This window comes from Brachycentrus maculatus, unplaced genomic scaffold (assembly GCF_059751285.1).
Source record: "Brachycentrus maculatus isolate JH-2025_06_01 unplaced genomic scaffold, ASM5975128v1 h1tg000513l, whole genome shotgun sequence".
NCBI classification, from domain to species: Eukaryota; Metazoa; Arthropoda; class Insecta; order Trichoptera; family Brachycentridae; genus Brachycentrus; species Brachycentrus maculatus.
In genome coordinates this window covers 438012-461204 of record NW_028281259.1, presented here as the reverse complement: position 1 = coordinate 461204, position 23193 = coordinate 438012, and the positions used below count along the sequence as shown (strand labels likewise).

The following is a 23193-nucleotide window of genomic DNA, read 5'->3' as shown; positions in this document are numbered from 1 at the left end:
CAGTCCTGAAATGCTGATGAAACAAAAATTGACCAGTATTCAGTTTGTCCGCCTCCGTGGTGTATTGGTCAGCGTGTTAAGCTACCGTGCTGGAGGTCCCGGGTTCGATTCCCGGGGGGGTGAAAATAAATATTAGCGATTTTACACTGTAATATTTAGTTAACATTACCCTGGACTAGGAAGCGCAAAAGTGATCATCTTGCCTTCATGTATGTAATAATCGAGAAAACACTGTGTCAATTCGATGCAGTGCCCTATGCACCATTGGGTGCGGATAAGGGTTATAAGTAATAATAAATTATAATAATAAAACCCTTATCCGCACCCCATTGGTGCATAGGGCACTGCTTCATATAAACGCAGTGTTATCTTGATCGTTTACACATGAAGGAAAGGTGATCAGCCCTCCGCTTCAGGTACCAGTCCAGGGTAATATTGAATAAATGTTTCGGGGAAAAATTCACTTGTATTTTTTTGAACCCCCCTGGGAATCGAGCCCAGGACCTCCAGAACGGTAGCCGAGCGTGCTGACCATTACACTACGAAGGCGGATATGTATAAGTAAAGTAATATGTTTATATATTTACAGGTATGGTGCTTACCCCACCCTTGTCTCCAACACCTCCTCCGTGGAGGGCGAGACTCACCACCATAAAGAATTCCTTCCTTGGATCACCTCGATTCCACAGAAGAAAAATGCAAGGTAAGGAAAAAAAAACTTTTTGCATTTAGTGAACATCCAACTGTTTTTTTTTTAATTTAGATGATTTCGTGTATTTGGGTAGTATGTTTTCTAGGGATGCAAAGATGTATAAAGACATAGAAAGGAGAGTGAATGCTGGGAACAAAGTGAATGGTGCACTGAAATCAGTTATAGCAAATAAAGACCCTCTTTATAATTAAGTAAGTTATACGACGGTAAAGTGCCCAGTCCATCACCCAAAGCTCAAGACTAATCCGCTCGCATAATCAACGATCAATTTAACACTGCATCAATTCGATTGATGCCCAATGCACCATTGGATGTGCGGATAAGGGCTGGATGAAGAAATATGTATGATTTGATAAAGAAAACTTAATAGAGAATTCGTGAACGTTTTAACCACAATTTCCTTAGAGATAATTTTTGATACATTTATTTTTCCATATAACAAAACTTGAACGAAACAAACGACCTATTTAAAATATAAATAAATAAATATTTTTTATTTTAAAATTGAACAAAAATATTGCACGTTTTATAAAACTTATGGTACATTATTTCCAGAAAATAAATGGATATATTGCCTTTTGTCATACATATGTATAAATAAGACGAAATTATACATAGATATACACATTCTATTCCTATTCCACATTCGTGCATCTCCTCATACATACCCGCTCTGACGATGCCTAAGTATTTGAAATACTTGATCGAGTCATATTATTCTTGGTCTTCCTCTGTTCCTATATTCAGCTAGATGTTTATAGATCTTTCCTCTCTTATTGGTTCCACGTGCCCAAACCATCTCAACACACCTTCCTTAGTTTGCTGGATAGTGCTCATCACAGCCTTGCACGCTTTCCTTATATCACCATTGGAACATCTACCATACATGGTCTTGCCGCACTGAGAGATGGCATCCCGACTGCATCCAGTCTACTCTCATCCTTCCCAAACCATCTCAACCCGCCTTCCTTAGTTTGCTGGATAATGCTCATCACAGCCTTGCACGCTTTCCTTATATCACCATTGGAACATCTACCATACATGGTCTTGCCGCACTGAGAGATGGCATCCCGACTGCATCCAGTCTACTCTCATCCTTCCCAAACCATCCCAACCCGCCTTCCTTAGTTTGCTGGATAGTGCTCATCTCAGCCTTGCACCCTTTCCTTATATCACCATCAGAACATCTACCATACATAGTCTTGCCGCACTAAGAGATGGCATTCCGACTGCATTCAGTCTACTTTCATTCCTCTTTGGCAACATTCATGCTGCTGACCATATCAGTCCATAGAACATGTAGCATTTTATTGGGGAAGATTAGGATATTGTATTATCTTTTTTTGTGGTTTTCAGCGTCTTCCGAAGAGGTTCACCTGACTCCAGAGTCCTCGCCGGAGCTGACGAAGAAGTCCTGGTTCGGATCCCTGCTGGCCACAGAGAAGGATGAGACCTTCACAGCCCTAGTGAAGGGAAAGCCCCTCGCTACGGTCAAGGCAGACCTCATACATGCTTTCCTGAGTGTAAGTTGGCTATCTGAATACAATTGTAACCGACGTTACCCGTGTTGCTATGCCACTGGGGGGCCACATTAAATCACATACAAATACAAGGCTTACATAGAAGCTTAATTCTAGACGCTATTCTATGATTTGATGATACAATCATTTTATCCTAACTAACTAACTAACCATCACGCCGCTTCCCCGCAGGGGTAGGCAGAGAGAATAGAGCGCCACACCACTCTGTCCTTGCAAACATTCTTCGCCTCTTCCATGTTCATGCATCTCCTCATACATACCCGCCGATTGTTACGACTCCTAACCTGACCACTTTCATGTATTTGGCATACCTGATTGGCTATGTTTTTCTCGGTCTTCCTCTGCTCCTTTTTCCAACTACATTCGCCTCATAAATTTGTTTTACCGTTCTTTCCTCACTCATTCGTTCTACATGTCCAAACCATCTCAACACACCTTTCTTAATTTTATCGATAATCTCTTATCTCAGCTTTGCATTCCTTCCTTATTTCACTATTCGTACATCTATCATACATCATTTTGTCGCACATTCTTCTGAGAGATCGCATTTCGATAACTATTTTATCCTATAACTAAGTCGCTGATGGCTAGATGTCCGCAACACTCCATGGGGGGCCAAATGTCCGCAGCAACAATCTCAATATCATTAATATACAACAATAAAACAAGTTTCGCACAAAAAACCTTTTCATTCCTCGCATCAAAGATATTTAATTTGGTGCCTGTGACCTTTAAGAATTCCAGTAGTGATCATGTCTTTAAGAAGTGTCTGTCGATGGTTGCTTCTCGTTGGAAGGGACAAGGTAGAAAGTGATTAATTAAAGTCCAGGTGTAATTCATCATCATCAGCCTGTGTCCGTCCACTGTTGAACGTAGGCTTCCCGCATGAGTCTCCATCCTCTTGGATCCTCCGCCTTCCGCATCCAGGTCACTCCCGCTATTATTCTTATACCATCTTGTAGGGGGTCGGCCGATGCTTGGTTTGCCAGTTCTTGGGCGCCATTCTAATACTTTTCTTCCCCATCGACCGTCGTCTCTTCGACAGACATGTCCTGCCCATTGCCACTTGAGTGTGCCTATTCGTCGGGTAGCATCCATAGCACGCTGGGTGACTTTTATTTTATGAGTAAGACTTGCTGTAAGGTTAGGTTGTAATTATTTTCAGGTGTAATTATTTTATTGCAATACTGTAAATTGTTATTGTCATGTATAAATACATAATGTTTGTTATAAATGCAAGTCCTGATTTGATTTGAATGCATTTCAGATAGCGGAACTGTCCCACAGTGTCTTGAGTCCAATGTCTTTCCGAGTCGAATACAGGAGAGGGTCCACAGCGCCTGCTATGTTCCAACGCCACGTTCGTTTTCAGGTATGTATACATATTTACGTCTTCTTCTTCCTGGCTCCATCCCAACTTATCGTCTTAAGGTGGAGAGGTCTCCACATTTGGTGGTAACGTAACATGTTACGATGCAAGCATTCAGGCAGTCGGTACAGCGAGCCGAGGGCCCCATCCATAGTTTCGGATGTTCGCTGATGCTCGCCGCGAGCGATGTTACAAAATGCTCCGGTCAGTCTCCACCTTTAGCTCCTGTTTTTAGATGGGAATTGCATTTATTAATTACTTTGCTTACTATGTGCAAGGTTTATAGATCATTGTAGGTTTTTGTTTCTTCTGAGTAATTAAATATGTTTTTATTTGAATCTGTGTTGGGAACAGGAGGGATAATCTAGTGTGGGCCAGTCAGGAACTTGTCAGCATTTGCTCATTGCTGGGAGGAAACCACGTTGCACTCCTCAGGAGAAGCCGGACTGCTGACTGTCCTCAACAGGCCTTCCGTTCCACTAGAAGAGGGTTCGGCTATGCCTCTTTGAACGCTGATAATGTCACTCAGACCATTCTGTTGATGTCAATCACCTTTGAAAAGAATACTTTAGTTTGAGATTTATATTAATAAAATTTAAGCAATTATGTATTTATATATCGCTCACTCCTTTCAACAACGTCATATTTCAAAAAACTTTATTTTTCAGGAGATCATTTTTAAAGTTTGAAAATATGATAAAATGTATTAAAAATAAATATCAAGCCATTAATTGAACTTTTTACTGTTCAACAGATATTTTTAAGTAAAACCTGATATTTTTTCTCCATTTGAAAAATATTTAGTACATTAAAAAAAAATTAAACAATACCTTTTCTTCAAAATGCAAAAACAACACTTTCTGCCCTGTAGCGGGTAAATATTAAGTTAAAAATATGCCGCTTTTGCTGGGATATAGTACATTTTCTGGGCATTCCGAAAACATGCACAACTGAAAATTGTCGATTTTTGAAATATGACTTGTTGAAAGGAGTGAGCGATATGTGCGATACATTTTTTTCGAAGCCATTTAAACGTATGATTTTCTGATTCATCCAGGTCGATATATCGACGATTACAAAACAGCCAGGAGAGAACGGGAAGGAATATCTTTATGCCATCACCTTCACACTTCTATCAGGTTAGTACATATTGTGTATTGAGGAGTACCTAGCTGCCAGGGTGTTGGAAATGCCCATCAATGCCTCCAGTGACAACAAGAAGACCAGCATTACCTCCGCCATCTGCAGTTGAATATCCACAATGACGGGACCTTAACAAGCTGCGCTCCGGCATAACCATTACACAGTGAGGCGTCCTGTCCAGCATCTTGGCCATGCTCCAGCCCAAGAAGACCGAGAAGAAAGCGCAGTCCTGCCTTCAGACTCAGCCGATTGACGACGTTTTTTATTAATATATTTTTTTAATTTTCTCTCATTATCATTTTCATATCATAATCCATACCTGTATAAGCGCCCTTGAGGTAGTTTTTTTACGAAAATGGCGCTATATAAATCATCCAAGGTTATTATTATTATTGCTTCTAACTTATATCCCAAAGCGCCCATTGGGTACATGCTGGGGACTGTATCCACCCTGCTGTGCCCCAAAAACTCACTAAAACTAACTAACTAACTAACCATCACGCCACTTCGCCCGTAGGGATAGGCAGAGACAAAAAAACACCACACGACTCTGTCTTTGCAAATATTCTTCGCCTCTTCCACGTTCATGCATCTCCTCATAAATACCCGCCGATTGTTTCGACTCCTAACCTGACCGCTTTCAAGTATTTGGCATACCTGATCGTGCCAAGTTTTTCTCTGTCTTCCTATGCTCCTTTTTCCAATTACATTCGCCTCATAAATTTGTTTTACCGTTCTTTCCTCACTCATTGGTTCTACATGTCCAAACCATCTCAACACACCTTTCTTAATTTGATTGATAATGCTTATCTCAGCTTTGCATTCCTTTCTTATTTCTTATAAGCGGACGTATGGATGGACAGATGAAAAACGTACTAACGTAACTTACTTTAATTATCAAGTAATTATTTTTTGACATCTCATCAAAGATGAAGAAGAATATGGAAGTCTGGGCATTTACGGGGCTTACGACCGTCATAGGCTGGTTTAAGTGATCACTTTACACACGTGTAACATTCACCAATTCTACCCATTATTGACAACCACACTACTCAAATTCTTGGAAGTTCTATATATTTGAACCAATTTAGAAACCTTGTTCATGAATCACTAGAACTTCACTAGAGACATCTATTGGTGAGATGTAAAGAAGCTTTTTATTAAGCAGAAACTCTTATATTAGTATGTGAGATCCGAATCCTGGATTATTATTGTATTTGTGAACAAGTATTTGGACACACTCAAAATGTTGTATATCAAGTAATTCATATAAACAACACAATATTTTAGACGAATGTTTAAAATTCTCATTTTTATACTCAAAAAGATTTAAAATATTTTAATGATTTATATTATATTTTAATGATTTAGATTTATAAGCTGAGGCTTTTTTCCGCCTCCGTGGTGTAATGGTAAACGTGTTTAGCTACCGTGCTGGTGATCCAGAGTTCGATTCCCAGTGGAGGATGAAAATATATATTGATGATTTTACACTCTTATATTTATATAAGAGTGCGCCTCCGTAGTGTAATGGTCAGCACGCTCGGCTACCGTTCTGGAGGTCCCGGGTTCGATTCCTAAGGGGGGTAAAATAAATATAAGTGATTTTTTCACTGTAATATTTATTCAAAATTACCATGGACTGGTACCTGAAGCGGAGGGCTGATCACCTTTCCTTCATGTATCAACGATCAAGATAACACTGCGTTTATATGACACAGTGCCCTTTGCACCATTGGGGTGCGGATAAGGGTTTTATTATTATTATTATTATATTTATATATTATTACCCTGGATATGTTCCTGTAACGCAGGAGTGATCACCTCGCCTTCATTTAACTATTTATTTATTTATTTTTTTTATTTATTTCAAAACATATTACATACATAAGTCATATATACATATAATATTCCCGATGAGTAATTTCTATTTCTCATTTCGGGACATGGGATTAAGGTTAACAAGACTGGAACACAAATAATAAAGTAACAAAAAAGATTTTTTTTAAATAACCAAAACTAATACATGGCAAAAGATAAAAACAACAAACAGGTATAATAAATGGGCACAAGAAGCATATTTAAAAAAATAATCAAGGTAACACTGCGTCAATACGATGCAGTGCCCTATGCACCATTGAGTGCGGAAAAGGGTTAGAAAAAAAATGTCAAGATGTCAAAAATATGTAAAATATAGTAACCAAGAAACCCAGATTGGTCAACAAGTATTTGGACACACTTAAAACGTTGTGAATAATTACAGGCTGATCGAGTGATCACTTAACACACGTGTAACATTCACCATTCTATGCACCTAATGGTGCATAGGGCACCTTACCTTCATGTGAGTAACGATCAAGATGACGCTGGGTCAATACAATGCAGTGTCCTATGCACTATTGGGTCAGAAGAAATAGAAGAATATGCTGACAATAAGCCCGCGACACTCGATCGGTCCATCATGAGATGTGCTAATGAACTAAGTATTTTCATATTATTTTTAGACATCTCATCAAAGATGAAGAAGAATTTGGAAGTCTGGGCATTTACAGGGCTGACGACCGTCATAGGCTGGTTTAAGTGATCACTTTACACGCGTGTAACATTCACCAATTCTACCCATTATTGACAACCACACTACTTAAATTCTTGGAAGTTCTATATATATATGAACCAATTTTGAAACATTGTTCTTGAATCACTAGAACTACACTAGAGGCATCTATTGGTGAGATGAAAAGAATCTTTGTATTGAAGAATATGAAAAAAATCTCCTGTAATTGGAGATAACCCAGATTTTGTTAACAAGTATTTGGACACATTCAAATTGTTTTATATAACTTTTTTTTTTTTTTTTGGAATCTGAGCCCACCATCCACCCGCAGCAGTTATAGAGTCCTGAGGGACTCTCTGTCAGCTGCACATAGAGGAAAATCTTCAAAATATTTCCGAAGAAATAAATATTGCTCTATTCAATTAATGAGGGGGGAGGAGGATGTACGGACAGAGGCCGACACTTCATCCCCACCCCTCGGGATCCCCTCATTACCTCTTTTAATTTTAATAAAATAAAAACAATAAGAACAAAAAAAAAAAAAAAAACAATGTTTCCAAAAAATAAAAAACAGAATACAATACGTATGCGGCTCAGGTATGGGTACATCGTTTGGATATCGGGGTGGCTAGACTGGCACTCCTTCGTGGACAGAGGGTTCCCTTGCTGGCACTGACAAGGGCATATCGGACTGTGGCGTCTGAGACCCTTCCTGTGCTCGCAGGAGTTCTCCCGATAGACTTGGAGACCAAAGAGGCAGTAGCAAAACGGTCTGTGAGGAAAGGAGAGAGTTTGGAATACTTCGGTATCGTGCTGTGCCCTTCCGAGACAGGATTTAGCGAGTTATGTAACGTCATGCGAGGCTTAACTCTCAATCAATGGCAGAATAGATGGGATATGGCACCAACAGGGAGATGGACGTGCTCTTTTTTACCTTCCATCAGACACAGGATGTGTAGCGAGTTTTTGGTTTTTGATCATCATACTGCACAAATGGTCTCTGGACACGGGGAGTTTAGAGACAAGCTTTATAAGCTTGGACTTTCTTCTGTTTCGGGCTGTGCTTGCGGCGATGAACATCAATCGGCCGAACACATCCTGTGGCATTGTGTGCTATTGGATGACGCCAGAGATGAGATGCTGAATGGTCTGACAGGGGTCATGCGACCAGCGTGGAATGTTTTATATAACTATGTATTTGTTTGCAGGTAACATCAGAAGGTTCCGGCGCGTCTGTGAGCACATCCAGAACTGCGTGTGCAGAAGTGCGGGCAGCGCCTCCAGACCGGCTCCCCCGAGGTCGCCCAGGGCCCAGCGCAAGCACCAACCTCATCATGGTATGCAGAAATCATCATATCAACAACGTAACTCTTCTTCACTTCCTTCGTCATCAGCCCTCTGACCTCCACTGCTGGATATAGACCTCTTCTAATGTGTAAAGGCAACTAGCCGTAACTCAAGTTGCGGCTGTTTGGCGTAACACGGCCCAAAGCATTCTTATACCAACCCTCTATCACATACAATCACAGTTTTGCTGTATCTCTTTCCTTTACCGAGATATTAATTATCCAAATAGCTGAAAAATTATATTAATTTGATACATCGCTCACTCCTTTCAAGAACGTCATAAATCAAAAAACTTGATTTTTCAGGAGAACGTTTTTAAAGTTTAAAAATATAACACAATGTATTAAAAATGAATATCAAGCCACTTTTTGAACTTTTTACTGTGCAACAGATCTCTTTAGGTAAAACCTGAAGGTTTTTTTTTGCATTTGCAAAATATTTAGTATATTTAAAAAAATAATTAAACAATACCTTTTCTTCAAAATGTGAAAACAACATTTTCGGCCCTGTGGCGGGTAAATATTAAATTTAAAACATGCCTCTTTTGCTGGAATATAGTACATTTTCTGGGCATCCCGAAAACATGCACAACTGAAAATTTACCTTTTTTGATTTATGACGTTCTTGAAAGGAGTGAGTGACATGTGTTGGCAAAAAACATCATTTAAGTTAACTTTAAACTCGTTTATCTCAAAACTACTGTTTTTAACATGCGGCTATTTGCCTTTGCACATTAGTCATTCCCTTTTTTCCTCCGGACGGTTGCTGCTTGCAGCCAGTTTCTACCCCCCACAGCGGCTATGTCGTCGGACCATCTCTTTTGGGGTCTTCCGACACCTCTTTTGTTCTCCCGAGATCTCCATCGTAAAAAATTGGGGTCCGTTTTGTGGGTTACTGTTTTGCAATATATCCTGCCCATCGCCATTCGAGTTTTGCCACACGATCCATGATATCCTCTACTTGATAATTTTCTAGGTAACTTCATTTTTTATTTCATCCTAAGGCTAAAACCAAGCATGGATCTTTCTATGGATCGCTGTGTACACCTGAGTTTCTCTGCATTTCTCTTTGTCAGAGCTGAATCCATTGTGTACTGCCAGTTTAGCTTTCGCTGATTGGTCTTTATTTGCTATAACTGACTTCAATGTACCGTTCCCTCTCATTTCCATCCCTAGAAAACATACTCCCCAGATATATAGGAAGCCATCTACCTGTTCCATAATTTCCCCATTCACTACTATTTCCTACCCAGATCTACATTCATCTCTTTCAAAACCCATGACTTTGGATTAGCTGCACATTCATGAGCAAGTCACTTCCCTTGTACACACCATACACCCTTGTCACCAGCTCCTGCAGGTCTTCTCTACTATCGGCAAGAAACACAGCATCGTCAGCATACAAAATGCAACAGACAGTCAAGTCAATTGCCAATGCAATTATCCATGTATGGACTAAACAGTCACAGTGACATTACACATCCCTGTTTAAAGCTTCTTAAAAAAACCATGACTTTTGCTGCACATCCATCAGCAAGTCATATAACACAATTTAACACAGTAATGCGTCTGATGAATGTTTCTATTTTAATATATCTATGTTTTTCTTATCACATGTATAGGAGGCGGTGAGTCCGTCAGTGAGAGTCTCAGTGGCGGCTCCACAGACAGCTGCGACCGACTGCAAACTCCGTCCGCAAGACAGGTATACAATGTAATAAACCCTCATTTCTTCACTTTATCTATTTCTTTTACTATGCTGAGTCCAAGCCCACAAAATATTGCGAACCTACTTCTATGTTTAGTCCAAGGGCATAATATTTTTGCTTACGCCTTAATAATCTTCTTCATTGTTCCAAATTCAAAATATATTGCTTATATCTGCTATGTTGAGTCCAAGCCCATAGCACATTGCTTACGCCTAGTTCTATGTTGAGTTCAAAGCCACAATGTATTACTTACGCCTTTATTGACTCAAAATACAAAACATATTCACGACATTTTTGCGTGTGTCCAAATCCTTGTTAACACATCAGGGCTACAATTTGACAACTTAACATAAATGAAGAAGAATATGGAAGTCTGGGTATTTTTTTTTTATTATGTACAAGGTTTATAGATCATTTAGTGGATTTTTGTTTCTTCTAGCTAATTAAATATGTTTTTATTTGAATCTGTGTTGGGAACAGGAGGGATAATCTAGTGTGGGCCAGTCAGGAACTTGTCAGCATTTGCTCATTGCTGGGAGGAAACCACGTTGCACTCCTCAGGAGAAGGCGGACTGCTGACTGTCAATGACAGTCTGGGTATTTACAGGGCTGACGACCTATCATAAGCTGACTGAGTGACTACTAAACCAGTCCATGACAAGTTGTAAGCCCTGTAAATATCCAGGCTGGCATATTCTTCTTCATCTGTGTCGAGATGTCAACATGTAAAAATTACTCCAAGAGGAGAAGCCCAGATTTGTGAACAAGGATTTGGATACACACAAAAATGTCACCACAGCTCGTATTATTTTTTGACATCTCATCAAAGATGAAGAAGAATATGGATGTCTGGGCATTTACGGGGCTGACGACCGTCATAGGCTGGTTTCAGTGATCACTTTACACATGTCTAACATTCATTAATTCTACCTATTATTGACAACCACACTACTCAAATTCTTGGAAGTTCTATATATATGAGCCAATTCAGAAACATTGTTCTTGAATCACTATAACTTCACTAGAGACATCTATTGGTGAGATGAATATTCCATATTCTTCTTCATCTTTGATGAGATGTCAAAAAATAATATGAAAATTATTTCCTATAATTAGAGATGATCCAGATTTGTGAACAAGTATTTGGACACACTCAAAATGTTCTTCATAATAGCTCTGTGCGACAAAACGAAATGTAATATCTCTAAGCATTGGCTGGTATATGATTATGCAGACACTCCAGACTGTCAATAAGCATGATGCTGGCTTCAACGTGGCAAAAATGATATGATTAATTGTGGAATTTCCAGTTGGAGGCCGAGATGGGGAGCTGCGACTCGTCAGTGTTCGACAGCGTCAAGAGTCCAACTTCGCACACATCGCTGGATGGGGTGAATCAGGTACCATAAAATTAATTATGTTTTTAAATATATCGCTCACTCCTTTCAACAACGTCATAAATCAAAAAACTTGATTTTTCAGGAGATCGTTTTCAAAGTTTAAAAATATATTGAAATGTATTAAAAATAAATATCAAGCCACTTATTAAACTTTTTACTTTGCAACAGATCTTTTTAGTTAAAACCTGAATGTTTTTTCTCCATTGGAAAAATATTTAGTATATTTAAAAAATAATTTCTTTTCTTCAAAATGCAAAAACAACACTTTCTGCCCTGTAGCAGGTAAATATTAAGTTAAAAATATGCCGTTTTTGCTGGGATATAGTACATTTTCTGGCCATTCCGAAAACGCGCATAACTGAAAATTTTCAATTTTTGATATATGATGTTGTTGAAAGGAATGAGTGATATATATTTTTTTTCTCTTCACATATTTTGATTTATATATATAAATTGTATGCTCTTATGAGTTTTATTATTAACGGCAATGTAAAAGCTCCCATAATTGTGTTGACAAACGTATTGCCGAGCTACGCCTCTTATTAGTTAGTTTAGGTTAGTTAGTGTAGCGCTTGGGCCAAAATATATATTATATTAGTTTTTACATACTAATATTTATTTTATGTTACCCTAGACTGGTATCTGAAGCAAATGACTGCGTTGCCTTGAAGGAAGATAACTTTGCCTTCATATAATAAGTGATCAATTGAACAAAGTTTCAATTTGATTCAGTGTCCTATGCGCTAGTGGGGGAGGATAATGTAAAATGGAGAATATATAGTTTAAGTCTTGTATTCGCAATGGTCTTGGATCCCTTTCACAAATGGATAGTAATTCAACAGACTTGAATATCATCGAAATACACAGACATAACCACATATGCCCTTCATCTAACTGGAACATTTATTTTCCTAATCTCACCACAGAACGGAGACGGAAGTACCTCGACACACGACGCCGGAAACGGAAATTCCAGACACTACAGCTCCTCTAGCCAACACAGCCAGCACAGCCAACATAGCCAGCATAGCCAGCACAGCCAACATAGCCAGCATAGCCAACACCACGCACCGGTAGTGAGCCAGAATCAAAATCAGAACGGGTCCAGCTCTTCTGTGGCCTCTTGCTCCAATACCACGCCCGGAGGGTCCTTCAAGATCCATGTAAGTCAATAAATATTATTTTGCTGACATCTCATTAAAGGTGAAGAAGAATATGGAAGTCTGAGCATTTACGGGGCTGACGACCGTCATAGGCTGGTGATCACTTTACACACGTGTAACATTCACTAATTATACCTACCCGCTATTGACCACACTACTCAAATTCTTGGAAGTTTGACATCTCATCAAAGATGAAGAAGAATATGGATGTCTGGGCATTTACGGGGCTGACGACGTCATAGGGTGGTTTAAGTGATCACTTTACATGTGTAACATTCACCAATTGTACCCATTATTGACAACCACACTACTCAAATTCTTGGAAGTTCTATATATATATGAACCAATATATATCACTGCATATTATATTGAACGTTAATTGTTTCAACGCAGGTAGATCAGCTCTGCACTACAAGATTTAGTATTTTATTTTTTTTAGGTTTGAATTATTTGTCATATTTTGTTGTATTGTTGGTTTCCAGTGCAGCGTCAAGTCTTCTGGCGTCTCTAGGAGGGCTTCCTCAGGGTCTGGATCACCTTCAAGACGGGCTTCCACGGCCTCCAGCTCCTTGGACCAAGGCGCCCTGAGGATGGCGCTCTGTCGGGAGACAGCTGAAGCCCGAGGTTTTTTATATATTTTTTTATTTCTATTATTTTTTGTACCTTGCTTAAACATATCAAGAACGTCATAAATCAAAATACTTGATTTTTCAGTAGAACGTTTTTAAAGTTTAAAAATATAATACAATGTATTAAAAATAAATATCAAGCCGCTTATTGAACCTATTACTGTGCAACAGAACTTTTTAGGTTAAACCTGAAGGTTTTTTCTCCATTTGAAAAATATTTAGTATATTTAAAAAAATAATTAAACAATACCCTTTCTTCAAAATGCAAAAACAACACTTTCTGCCCTGTAGCGGGTAAATATTAAGTTAAAAATATGTCTCTTTTGCTGGGATATAGTACATTGTCTGGGCATTCTGAAAACATGCACAACTGAAAATTGACGTTTTTTGATTTATGACGTTCTTGAATGGAGTGAGCGATATATGCAAGGTGAAAATGTACAAAAGAGAGATTGTTGAAATTCTTTTGAAAGTATAGATTTATTTAATATATTGTTATCCACCTTGAAGTGTGTACTTTCTCAGCATTTCTTCTCCATGTTATAATGGATAAATGGAAACGTTGTGTTTCACTCTCTCTCGCTGCTCGCTGATAGTGTGTGAAGGAGACGTGTATTGACCAGTGCTTACTATTTGTTATTTCATTATTATTTTATGTTTAAGACTTTTTGTTTCTCTATTAGTGTATTTTTATATTAGATACTGTATATATGTATTATTTTAAAGGCATTAGTGGGGCATACTTAGGCTCTACACATCGCTCACTCCTTTCAACAATGTCATATATCAAAAATTGTAAATTTTCAGTTGTGCATGTTTTCAGAATGCCCAGAAAATGTACTATATCCCAGCAAAAGCGACATATTTTTAACTTGATATTTACCCGCTACAGGGCAGAAAGTGTTGTTTTTGCACGTTGAAGAAAAGTTATTGTTTAATTATTTTTTTAAATTTACTAAATATTTTTCAAATGGAGAAAAAACCTTAAGGTTTTACCTAAAAATATCTTTTGCACAGTAAAAAGATCAAAAAGTGGCTCGATATTTATTTTTTTTACATTTTATTATATTTTTAAACTTTAAAAACGATCTCCTGAAAAAACATGTTTTTTGATATTTGACGTTGTCGAAAGGAGTGAGCGATATGCTTGTAAGTTTTCGAATGGCTACACTGAAAAATAATTATTATTAAAACCCTTATCCGCACCCCAATGGTGCATAGGGCACTGCATCATATAAACGCAGTGTTATCTTGATCACTAACACATGAAGGAAAGGTGATCAGCCCTCCGCTTCAGGCACCAGTCCAAGGTTGAATAAGTATTAGAGTGAAAAAATCACTTATATTTATATGACCCCCCCTGGAATCGAACCCGGGACCTCCAGAACGGTAGCCGAGCGTGCTGACCATTACACTACGGAGGCGGACAAAAAAATAATATGTAATAATAATATTTATATCATAATGTATTGTGTTTCAGCTGCCCACACAAAGAGATCCTCTTCAGAGTGCAAGGAGGCCTGGAGAGGCCTCAGAGATGAGAGTCCTTGTGGACCAAGAGAACACCAGCCTCCTCACACTTGAGCGTGATCTGATGTGACCCGACAACCCCTGACCTGATCAAGACATCCGAAATACGAGGATATTCCAACGCTTGCAACATTTCACATCTACCAGCAATTGTATATTAAAAAAAAAAACGTTTGTTCGCAATTAATTCTAGCAAATATTAATCAATAAAAAAATAAGGAGGCAGACATCCTTACAAATGAGCAATAAAAACATGCATGTGCCCAATGGTGCATAGGGCACTGCGTCATATAAACGCAGAGTTAACTTGATCGTTTTACACATGAAGGAAAGGTGATCAGCCCTCCGCTTCAGGCACCAGTCCAGGGTAATATTGAATAAATATTACAGTGAAAAAATCACTTATATTTATTTTACCCCCCTTGGGAATCGGACCCGGGACCTCCAGAACGGTAGCCGAGCGTGCTAACCATTACTCTACGGAGGCGGACTATATATATGTATATATATATATATATATATATATATATATATATATATATATATATATATATATATATATATATATATATATATATAAAAATATATATATATATATATATATATATATATATATATATATATATATATATATATATATATATATATATATATATATATATATATATATATATATATATATATATATATAAATTTCCTTAAAAATCGAGCAATATTTTTAATAAAATAATGGCAAACTTGATAAAAAATTTGTCAATTATTTGTGACATTAAAATACTAAAATGTTGATATTTTTTAATCAATGACGCATTGGAACAGTATATACCTTCAATATTACCGTCCTTGAAGTGAATATTTTTTTATTATTTTTTTTAAATTTATATTTTTGTTTTTATTATTTTATTTATTGTTTTGGCATTAACTTTGTGGTAAGACATGTTACAATGATTAAAGAAAACACTTGTTTTTTACCACTTGAGTTTTATTATAGACTACATGCTTCAGAAGTTAAACTTCCATCATTCAGGTCTGTATAATAACTAAAATATAAAATATAAAATTGTTCTATAAATAAGGAGAGGGGAAAGTTAGGGGAAGGGGGTTAGTCAAGGAGCGGAGTTTGAAAACAAAGGAAAAATGGAAAGCAAAGGTGAAGAATTTTGAAACAATATATTATTTAAAAAATTATTATTAGAATTCAGTTTTTTTTGGATATCTAAATTTTCAAGATAATTCATAATTTGGCCTTTATATGGAACAAGGTGTAATAATTTTAATTCTAATAATAATTTATTAAATAATATATTGTTTCAAAATATTTCACCTTTGCTTTCCATTTTTCCTTTGTTTTCAAACTCCGTTCCTTGACTAACCCCTTTTCCTTACTTTCCCCTCTCCTTATTTATAGAACAATTTTATATTTAATATTTTAGCTATTATACAGACCTGAATGATGGAAGTTTAACTTCTGAAACATGTAGTCTATAATAAAACTCAAGTGGTAAAAAACAAGTGTTTTCTTTAATCATTGTTTTTATTATTTACACAAATATTTCAATTTCATACTATTTCTGTGAGCCTAAGCGGCTCATTGTTAGAAATAGGTATCAAATTGTGGTGGAGTGGGTTCGAACCGAGAAACTCTGACTTAATAGTCCGCGACACTAACCACGGGACCACAACCCGACACAATAATAATACTTAAAAAAATGTTTGTAAAAAATACATTATTGGCACTTGATTTGAAAGAAGAAAAAAAAACAAAATTTATTTAAAATACGATGAAACGGTCTTTACTGGGTTTTAATTAACTTTGATATTTTACTATATTCATTCATTTCAACCCTTATCCGCACCCTAAAGGTGCATAGGGCACTGCATCATACGAACGCAGTGTTATCTTGATAGTTAACACATGAAGGAAAGCTGATCAGCCCTCCGCTTCAGGGTAATATGGAATAAATATTAGAGTGAAAAAATCACTTTTATTTATTTGACCCCCGTGGAAATCGAACCTGGGACCTCCAGAAAGGTAGCCGAGCGCGCTGACCATTACACTACGGAGACGCTATTAGGTAGAATAAAATAACAACTATGTAGTTTTTTCCACATTAATTTTTTTTGACCAGCAACCGGGTTTCGTCGCAACCGACATCATCAGACTCGTGATGATTAGTGATCACCAGTCTGATGATGTCGGCTAAGACAAAACCCTGGTCAAATAAAATTCATGTAAAAAAAACTAAATAGTTCTTATTTTATTTTGTAAAATATAGTTCCACCTAGAAATACCAGTACAAAATTTGAATATAAGTACGAAATTAATAGAAATAAATACCGAATTTGGTAAAATACTAATTGGTATTTCTAAAAATTCGTTGGATATCTGCTATTTGAGATCAAAATTAAGTGAAACCTGTGTAAATGATGACTTATTCAATATCTAAACAATTAAATAAAAATATAATCACAATGAATACCGCATTTGGCAAAATACTAATTGGTATTTCTACAAATTCGTTAATTATTTGTTATTCAAGAGAAAGATTTTGTGAAACTTGAGTAAACGAAGACTTATTCGATACTTCACAATATCAATATGAACAAATTTGAAATGAATACCATATTTAGGGAAATACTAATTGGTATTTCTACAAATTCGTTAATTATTTGTTATTCAAGAGAAAGATTTTGTGAAACTTGAGTAAACAAAGACTTATTCAATATTTCACAATATCAATATGAACAAATTTGAAATGAATACCATATTTAGGGAAATACTAATTGGTATTTCTACAAATTCGTTAATTATTTGTTATTCAAGAGAAAGATTATGTGAAATTTGAGTAAACGAAGACTTATTCAATATTTCACAATATCAATACGAACAAATTTGAAATAAATACAATATTTGGCGAAATACTAATTGGTATTTCTACAAATTCGTTAATTATTTGTTATTCAAGAGAAAGATTTTGTGAAACTTGAGTAAACGAAGACTTATTCAATATTTCACAATATCAATATGAACCAATTTGAAATGAATACCATATTTGGGGAAATACTAATTGGTATTTCTACAAATTCGTTAATTATTTGTTATTCAAGAGAAAGATTATGTGAAATTTGAGTAAACGAAGACTTGTTTGATATTTCACAATATCAATATGAACCAATTTGAAATGAATACCATATTTGGGGAAATACTAATTGGTATTTCTACAAATTCGTTAATTATTTGTTTTTCAAGAGAAAGATTATGTGAAACTTGAGTAAACTAAGACTTATTCAATATTTCACAATATCAATATGAACAAATTTGAAATGAATACCATATTTGGGGAAATACTAATTGGTATTTCTACAAATTCGTTAATTATTTGTTATTCAAGAGAAAGATTATGTGAAACTTGAGTAAACGAAGACTTGTTTGATATTTCGCAATATGAATATGAACAAATTTGAAATGAATACCATATTTAGGGAAATACTAATTGGTATTTCTAAAAATTCGCCAACGATTTGTTATTTGAGAACAAAAATACAGTAGAACCTGGACTTTTTAAATACAAAACAGTGTTTCTACATTACGGAGAGGACATTTGTCAGAAATCGATGAAATTCGTGAACGATGTCGATGTAATGATATAACAATAATTGCCTGCCATTAATTAGTGCTTTAGGATGTAATTTATTTAATGTAAGTTTCATCATTTGTGTAATTTAAAGAGTGTTTCTGTATATATCTGTAGGATTAAGTATGACAAATGTGATGATCCATCGCTTAACTTAAGGTATTATCGTAATTTCTAAGTCTAAGGCTATAAAACGATGAATTTTGTTGTAAATTTTGTAGATCGCCTGCAGAATAGGCTGTGTTAATTTTTCAGGAAGGCAAACGAATCAGAAATTTAAACAATACAGCAATATTATACAATTGTGTTCAATTTGCTAACTAATTCACTAATCTTCACCCCGATTTCTTTAGGGATAGGCAGGGAATAGAACGCCAAACCACCTGTCTTTGCAAACAACCTTCGTATCCTTTGCATATCGCTCACTCCTTTCAACAACGTCATATATTAAAAAACTTGATTTTTCAGGAGATCATTTCTAATGTTTAAAAATATAATTAAATGTATTAAAAATAAATATCAAGCCACTTATTGAACTTTTGACTGTGCAACAGATCTTTTTAGGTAAAACCTGAATGTTATTTCTCCTTTTGAAAAATATTTAGTTTTTTTAAAAAAATTATAAAACAATACCTTTTCTTCAAAATGCAAAAACAACACTTTCTGCCCTGTAGCGGGTAAATATTAAGTTAAAAATATGCCGCTTTTGCTGGGATATAGTACATTTTCTGGGCATTCCGAAAACATGCACAACTGGAAATTGATGATGATGAAATAATTGGCGGGTATGTATGAGGATGCATGAATGTAGAAGAGGAGATTTTTTTTGCAAAGACAAAGTGGTGAAAGAAAAGAGAAAGAGTGGTGTGGCGTTCTATTTTCTTTGTTCTTCCCCTACGGAGAAGCGGGGTGATGGTTAGTTACATATATATATATATATATATATATATATATATATATATATATATATATATATATATATATATATATATATATATATATATATATATATATATATATATATATATATATATATATATATATATATATATATATATATATATATATATATATTTCTGTTCAGGAAATTCGTCTCCCTCTAGCCCCAATCCGCCTCCGATAAGGCACTGCATCGAATCGAAGCAGTGTTATCTTGATTGTTAATCACGCAAAGGTACATTCCAGGGTGATGTTAGCTAAAATCTAAGCGAACAATCTCTTGGACCTCTCGGGAATTGAACCCGGGACCTCCGGCACGCTAACCACTGCACCGCGAAGGGGGCAAGAGATAGGAGGCTAGTTTTTGCTATATTACGACGTTTTTATTTTTGAGATGCGTTGGTTTGACGGAATCCTACAACTGTGTTGTTTAAATCGTTACCTGCGAGCAGAACTGTCCTTACTGCATTCAAGGACCTGTATGCCGAACAAAATCAGTACAATGAAAGGGACCAAGTCCAATTTTGATTGCTTTAGATCAACATTTCTATATGAATGAAGAAGAATACGGTATTCTTCGCATTTAAGGGGCTTACGACCTGTCATGGTATAATTTAAGCGGTCACTTTGCACACTTTTGTAATGTTTACTATTCAGCTGCTATGATATTCAACAGATGGCGCTGCCATCACGATAAAAAAGGTTTTTTTTTATTTTTACGTGATGGGGCTTACGACCTGTCATGGTGTAGTTTAAGCGATCACTTTGCACACTTTTGTAATGTTTACTATTCAGTTGCTATGATATTCATTACTATGACATTCAACAGATGGCGCTGCCATCACGTAAAAAAAAGCTTTTTTTTTTTTTTTTAAATATATAAAACACATGTTTTTAGCTGTAACAGATTTATAAAAACCCGAGTATTTGATCGGTCGATGAATGCCTTTAGAAGATTAAAAATTTTGAACAAATAATTATATATTTTGTTATTTATGCTACCGTAGAACGGGGCTACTTGAACTTTGATGTGTTGCTTGAGCCCAGTACAAAAAAAAATTCAAATCTGTATTTGGTCTACAATAATGAACGTATGGACATGATTCATTGTTTCCCTGACAGGTGACACTTATTGTCACCATACTTCTATCCATACCACAGTATAATTTTTTTTGTTCTGGGCTCAAGTAACACATCAAAATTCAAGTAGCCCCGTTCTACGGTAGCATAAATAACAAAATATATAATAATTTGTTCTAAATTTTAAATCTCCTAAAGGCATTCATTGACCGATCGAATACTCGTGTTTTTATATATCGGTGACAGCTGTAAAAATGTTATTTTTTATATTAAAAAAAATGGTTTTTTATCATGATGGCAGCGCCATCTGTTGATTATCATAGCAACTGAATAGTAAACATTACATATAATAATAAAACCCTTATCCGCACCCCAATGGTGCATAGGGCACTGCTTTTATATAAACGCAGTGTTATCTTAATCGTTTACAGATGAAGGAAAGGTGATCAGCCCCCCGCTTCAGGACCAGTCCAGGGTAATATTGAATAAATATTACAGTGGAAAAAATCACTTATATTTATTTGACCCCCCTGGGAATCGAACCCGGGACCTCCAGAACGGTAGCCGAGCGGGCTGTTCATTACACTACGGAGGCGAACAAAACATTACATATGTGTGTAAAATGATCGCTTAAACTATACCATGCCAGGTCGTAAGCCCCCTAAATGCGAAGAATACCGTATTCCTCTTCTTTCGTATTGAGATTTTGATCTATAGCAATAAAAATTGGACTTGGCCCCTTTCATTTTGATGGTGACAAGTACAAATTGACTTTTTTGAGTTAGGACAGTTCTGTTCTCAGGCGACAAGGCAAGCTTTTTATAAATGCTGATAAATCTACCATGCCTAGCGTTAAAGATAGGTGAAATTCGATTGTAAAGATGTGTGGGCGCACGCTCGCAGTTGCTTGTCGCGTCGCGGGCTCAGTGCCCGCGCAAATATTTTTGCATATTTATAAATTATATGTACCTTATGTAATTTTTTTAAATATTAATTATCACTACCTTAATATATGAATAAAATTTGTTAAATAAATTTGTGAAGGGTCCTAAGTACTATTTACTAGTCGCTTCTACGTTATGTATGTTCTCTCGCTACTAATCTAAAAAAAAATACAAATCTCTTTCAATCTTTGCTGTTTTGCAGATCTTCCTTATTTTTCGACCGTGTTTCGGACGCCAAAATCACTTCTTCTTCTTAAAAAATTAAGATAGGAGAGATTTAGCGTGAGAGACAGAGAAAGAGTATCTGTAATGAAAAATAACGATTCAAAAATTGCTTTAAAAACATTCTGTTTATTCAATATTTACACTGTCATTAGTAATAATTGGCCACAGAACAGTGTGGCGTTCTATACCCTCTGGCTATCCTTGCGGAGAAGTGGCATCATGGTTACCTAGTTTAAATATGTATGTATATATATATATATATATATATATATATATATATATATATATATATATATATATATATATATATATATATCCTCTTCAAACCCTTATCCGTACCCCAATGGTGCATAGGGAACTGCATCATATAAACACAGTGTTATCGTGATCGTTAACACATGAAGGAAAGGTGATCAGCCCTCCTCTTCGGGTACCAATCCAGGGTAATATAAAATAAATAGAAGAGAAAAAATCACTTTTATTTATTGTACATACAGTTCGATTAGCTCTTTTTCTCTACGTTGTATCTTTCCTCTCTCTCATGTAACGAAATGCGCCTAGTAAACGTGACGTGTCCTTGAAATCACTATCGATTCTTGTCCAATTATCAATTATTGAATAAGAGAGGTGATAACATACATCCCTGAGGAATTCCAACAGTGATGTGACACTGTCCACTTTTACATACACTGAGCTGTCATCAAACACATATCGCTCACTCCTTTCAACAACGTCATAAATCAAAAAACTTGATTTTTCAGGAGATCGTTTTTAAAGTTTAAGAATATAATACAATGTATTAAAAATATATATATAAAACTAACTGACGCCGCTTCACCGCAGGGGTAGGCAGAGAGAATCGAACGCCACACCACTCTGTCTTTGCAAACATTCTTTGCCTCTTCTACATTCATGCATCTCCTCATACATACTCGACGATTATTACGACTCCTGACCCGGCCGCTTTCAAGTATTTGACATACCTGATTGTGCCAAGTTTTCCTCGGTCGTCCTCTGCTTCTTTTTCCAACTACATTCGCCTCATAAATTTGTTTAACCGCTCTTTCTTCACTCATACGCTCCACATGTCCAAACCATCTCAACACACCTTTCTTAATTTTATCGATAATGCTTATCTCAGCCTTACATTCTTTCCTTATTTCATCATTCGAACATCTATCAAACATCGTTTTGCCACACATTCGTCTGAGGGACCACATTTGGACTGCATTCAGTCTGCTTTCATCCTTCTTTTGCCAACTGCATGCTTCGCT

At 36.2% G+C, this 23193-nt stretch overlaps 1 protein-coding gene across 1 annotated transcript in view; it reads left to right on the top strand.

The window, feature by feature from the left end:
- Positions 1 to 15374, top strand: part of sff (BRSK family serine/threonine-protein kinase sugar-free frosting) — a 48492-nt gene extending 33118 nt beyond the window's left edge. Inside the window, exons 16-25 of the mRNA XM_088272649.1 lie at positions 590 to 703; positions 2069 to 2235; positions 3521 to 3625; positions 4680 to 4761; positions 8528 to 8656; positions 10288 to 10370; positions 11685 to 11774; positions 12701 to 12937; positions 13420 to 13561; positions 15047 to 15374. Of these exons, the coding sequence (XP_088128775.1) occupies positions 590 to 703; positions 2069 to 2235; positions 3521 to 3625; positions 4680 to 4761; positions 8528 to 8656; positions 10288 to 10370; positions 11685 to 11774; positions 12701 to 12937; positions 13420 to 13561; positions 15047 to 15150 (1253 nt within the window). The 3' untranslated portion in view covers positions 15151 to 15374. The remainder of the gene's footprint in view (positions 1 to 589; positions 704 to 2068; positions 2236 to 3520; positions 3626 to 4679; positions 4762 to 8527; positions 8657 to 10287; positions 10371 to 11684; positions 11775 to 12700; positions 12938 to 13419; positions 13562 to 15046) is intronic.
- Positions 15375 to 23193: the final 7819 nt, after the last annotated feature.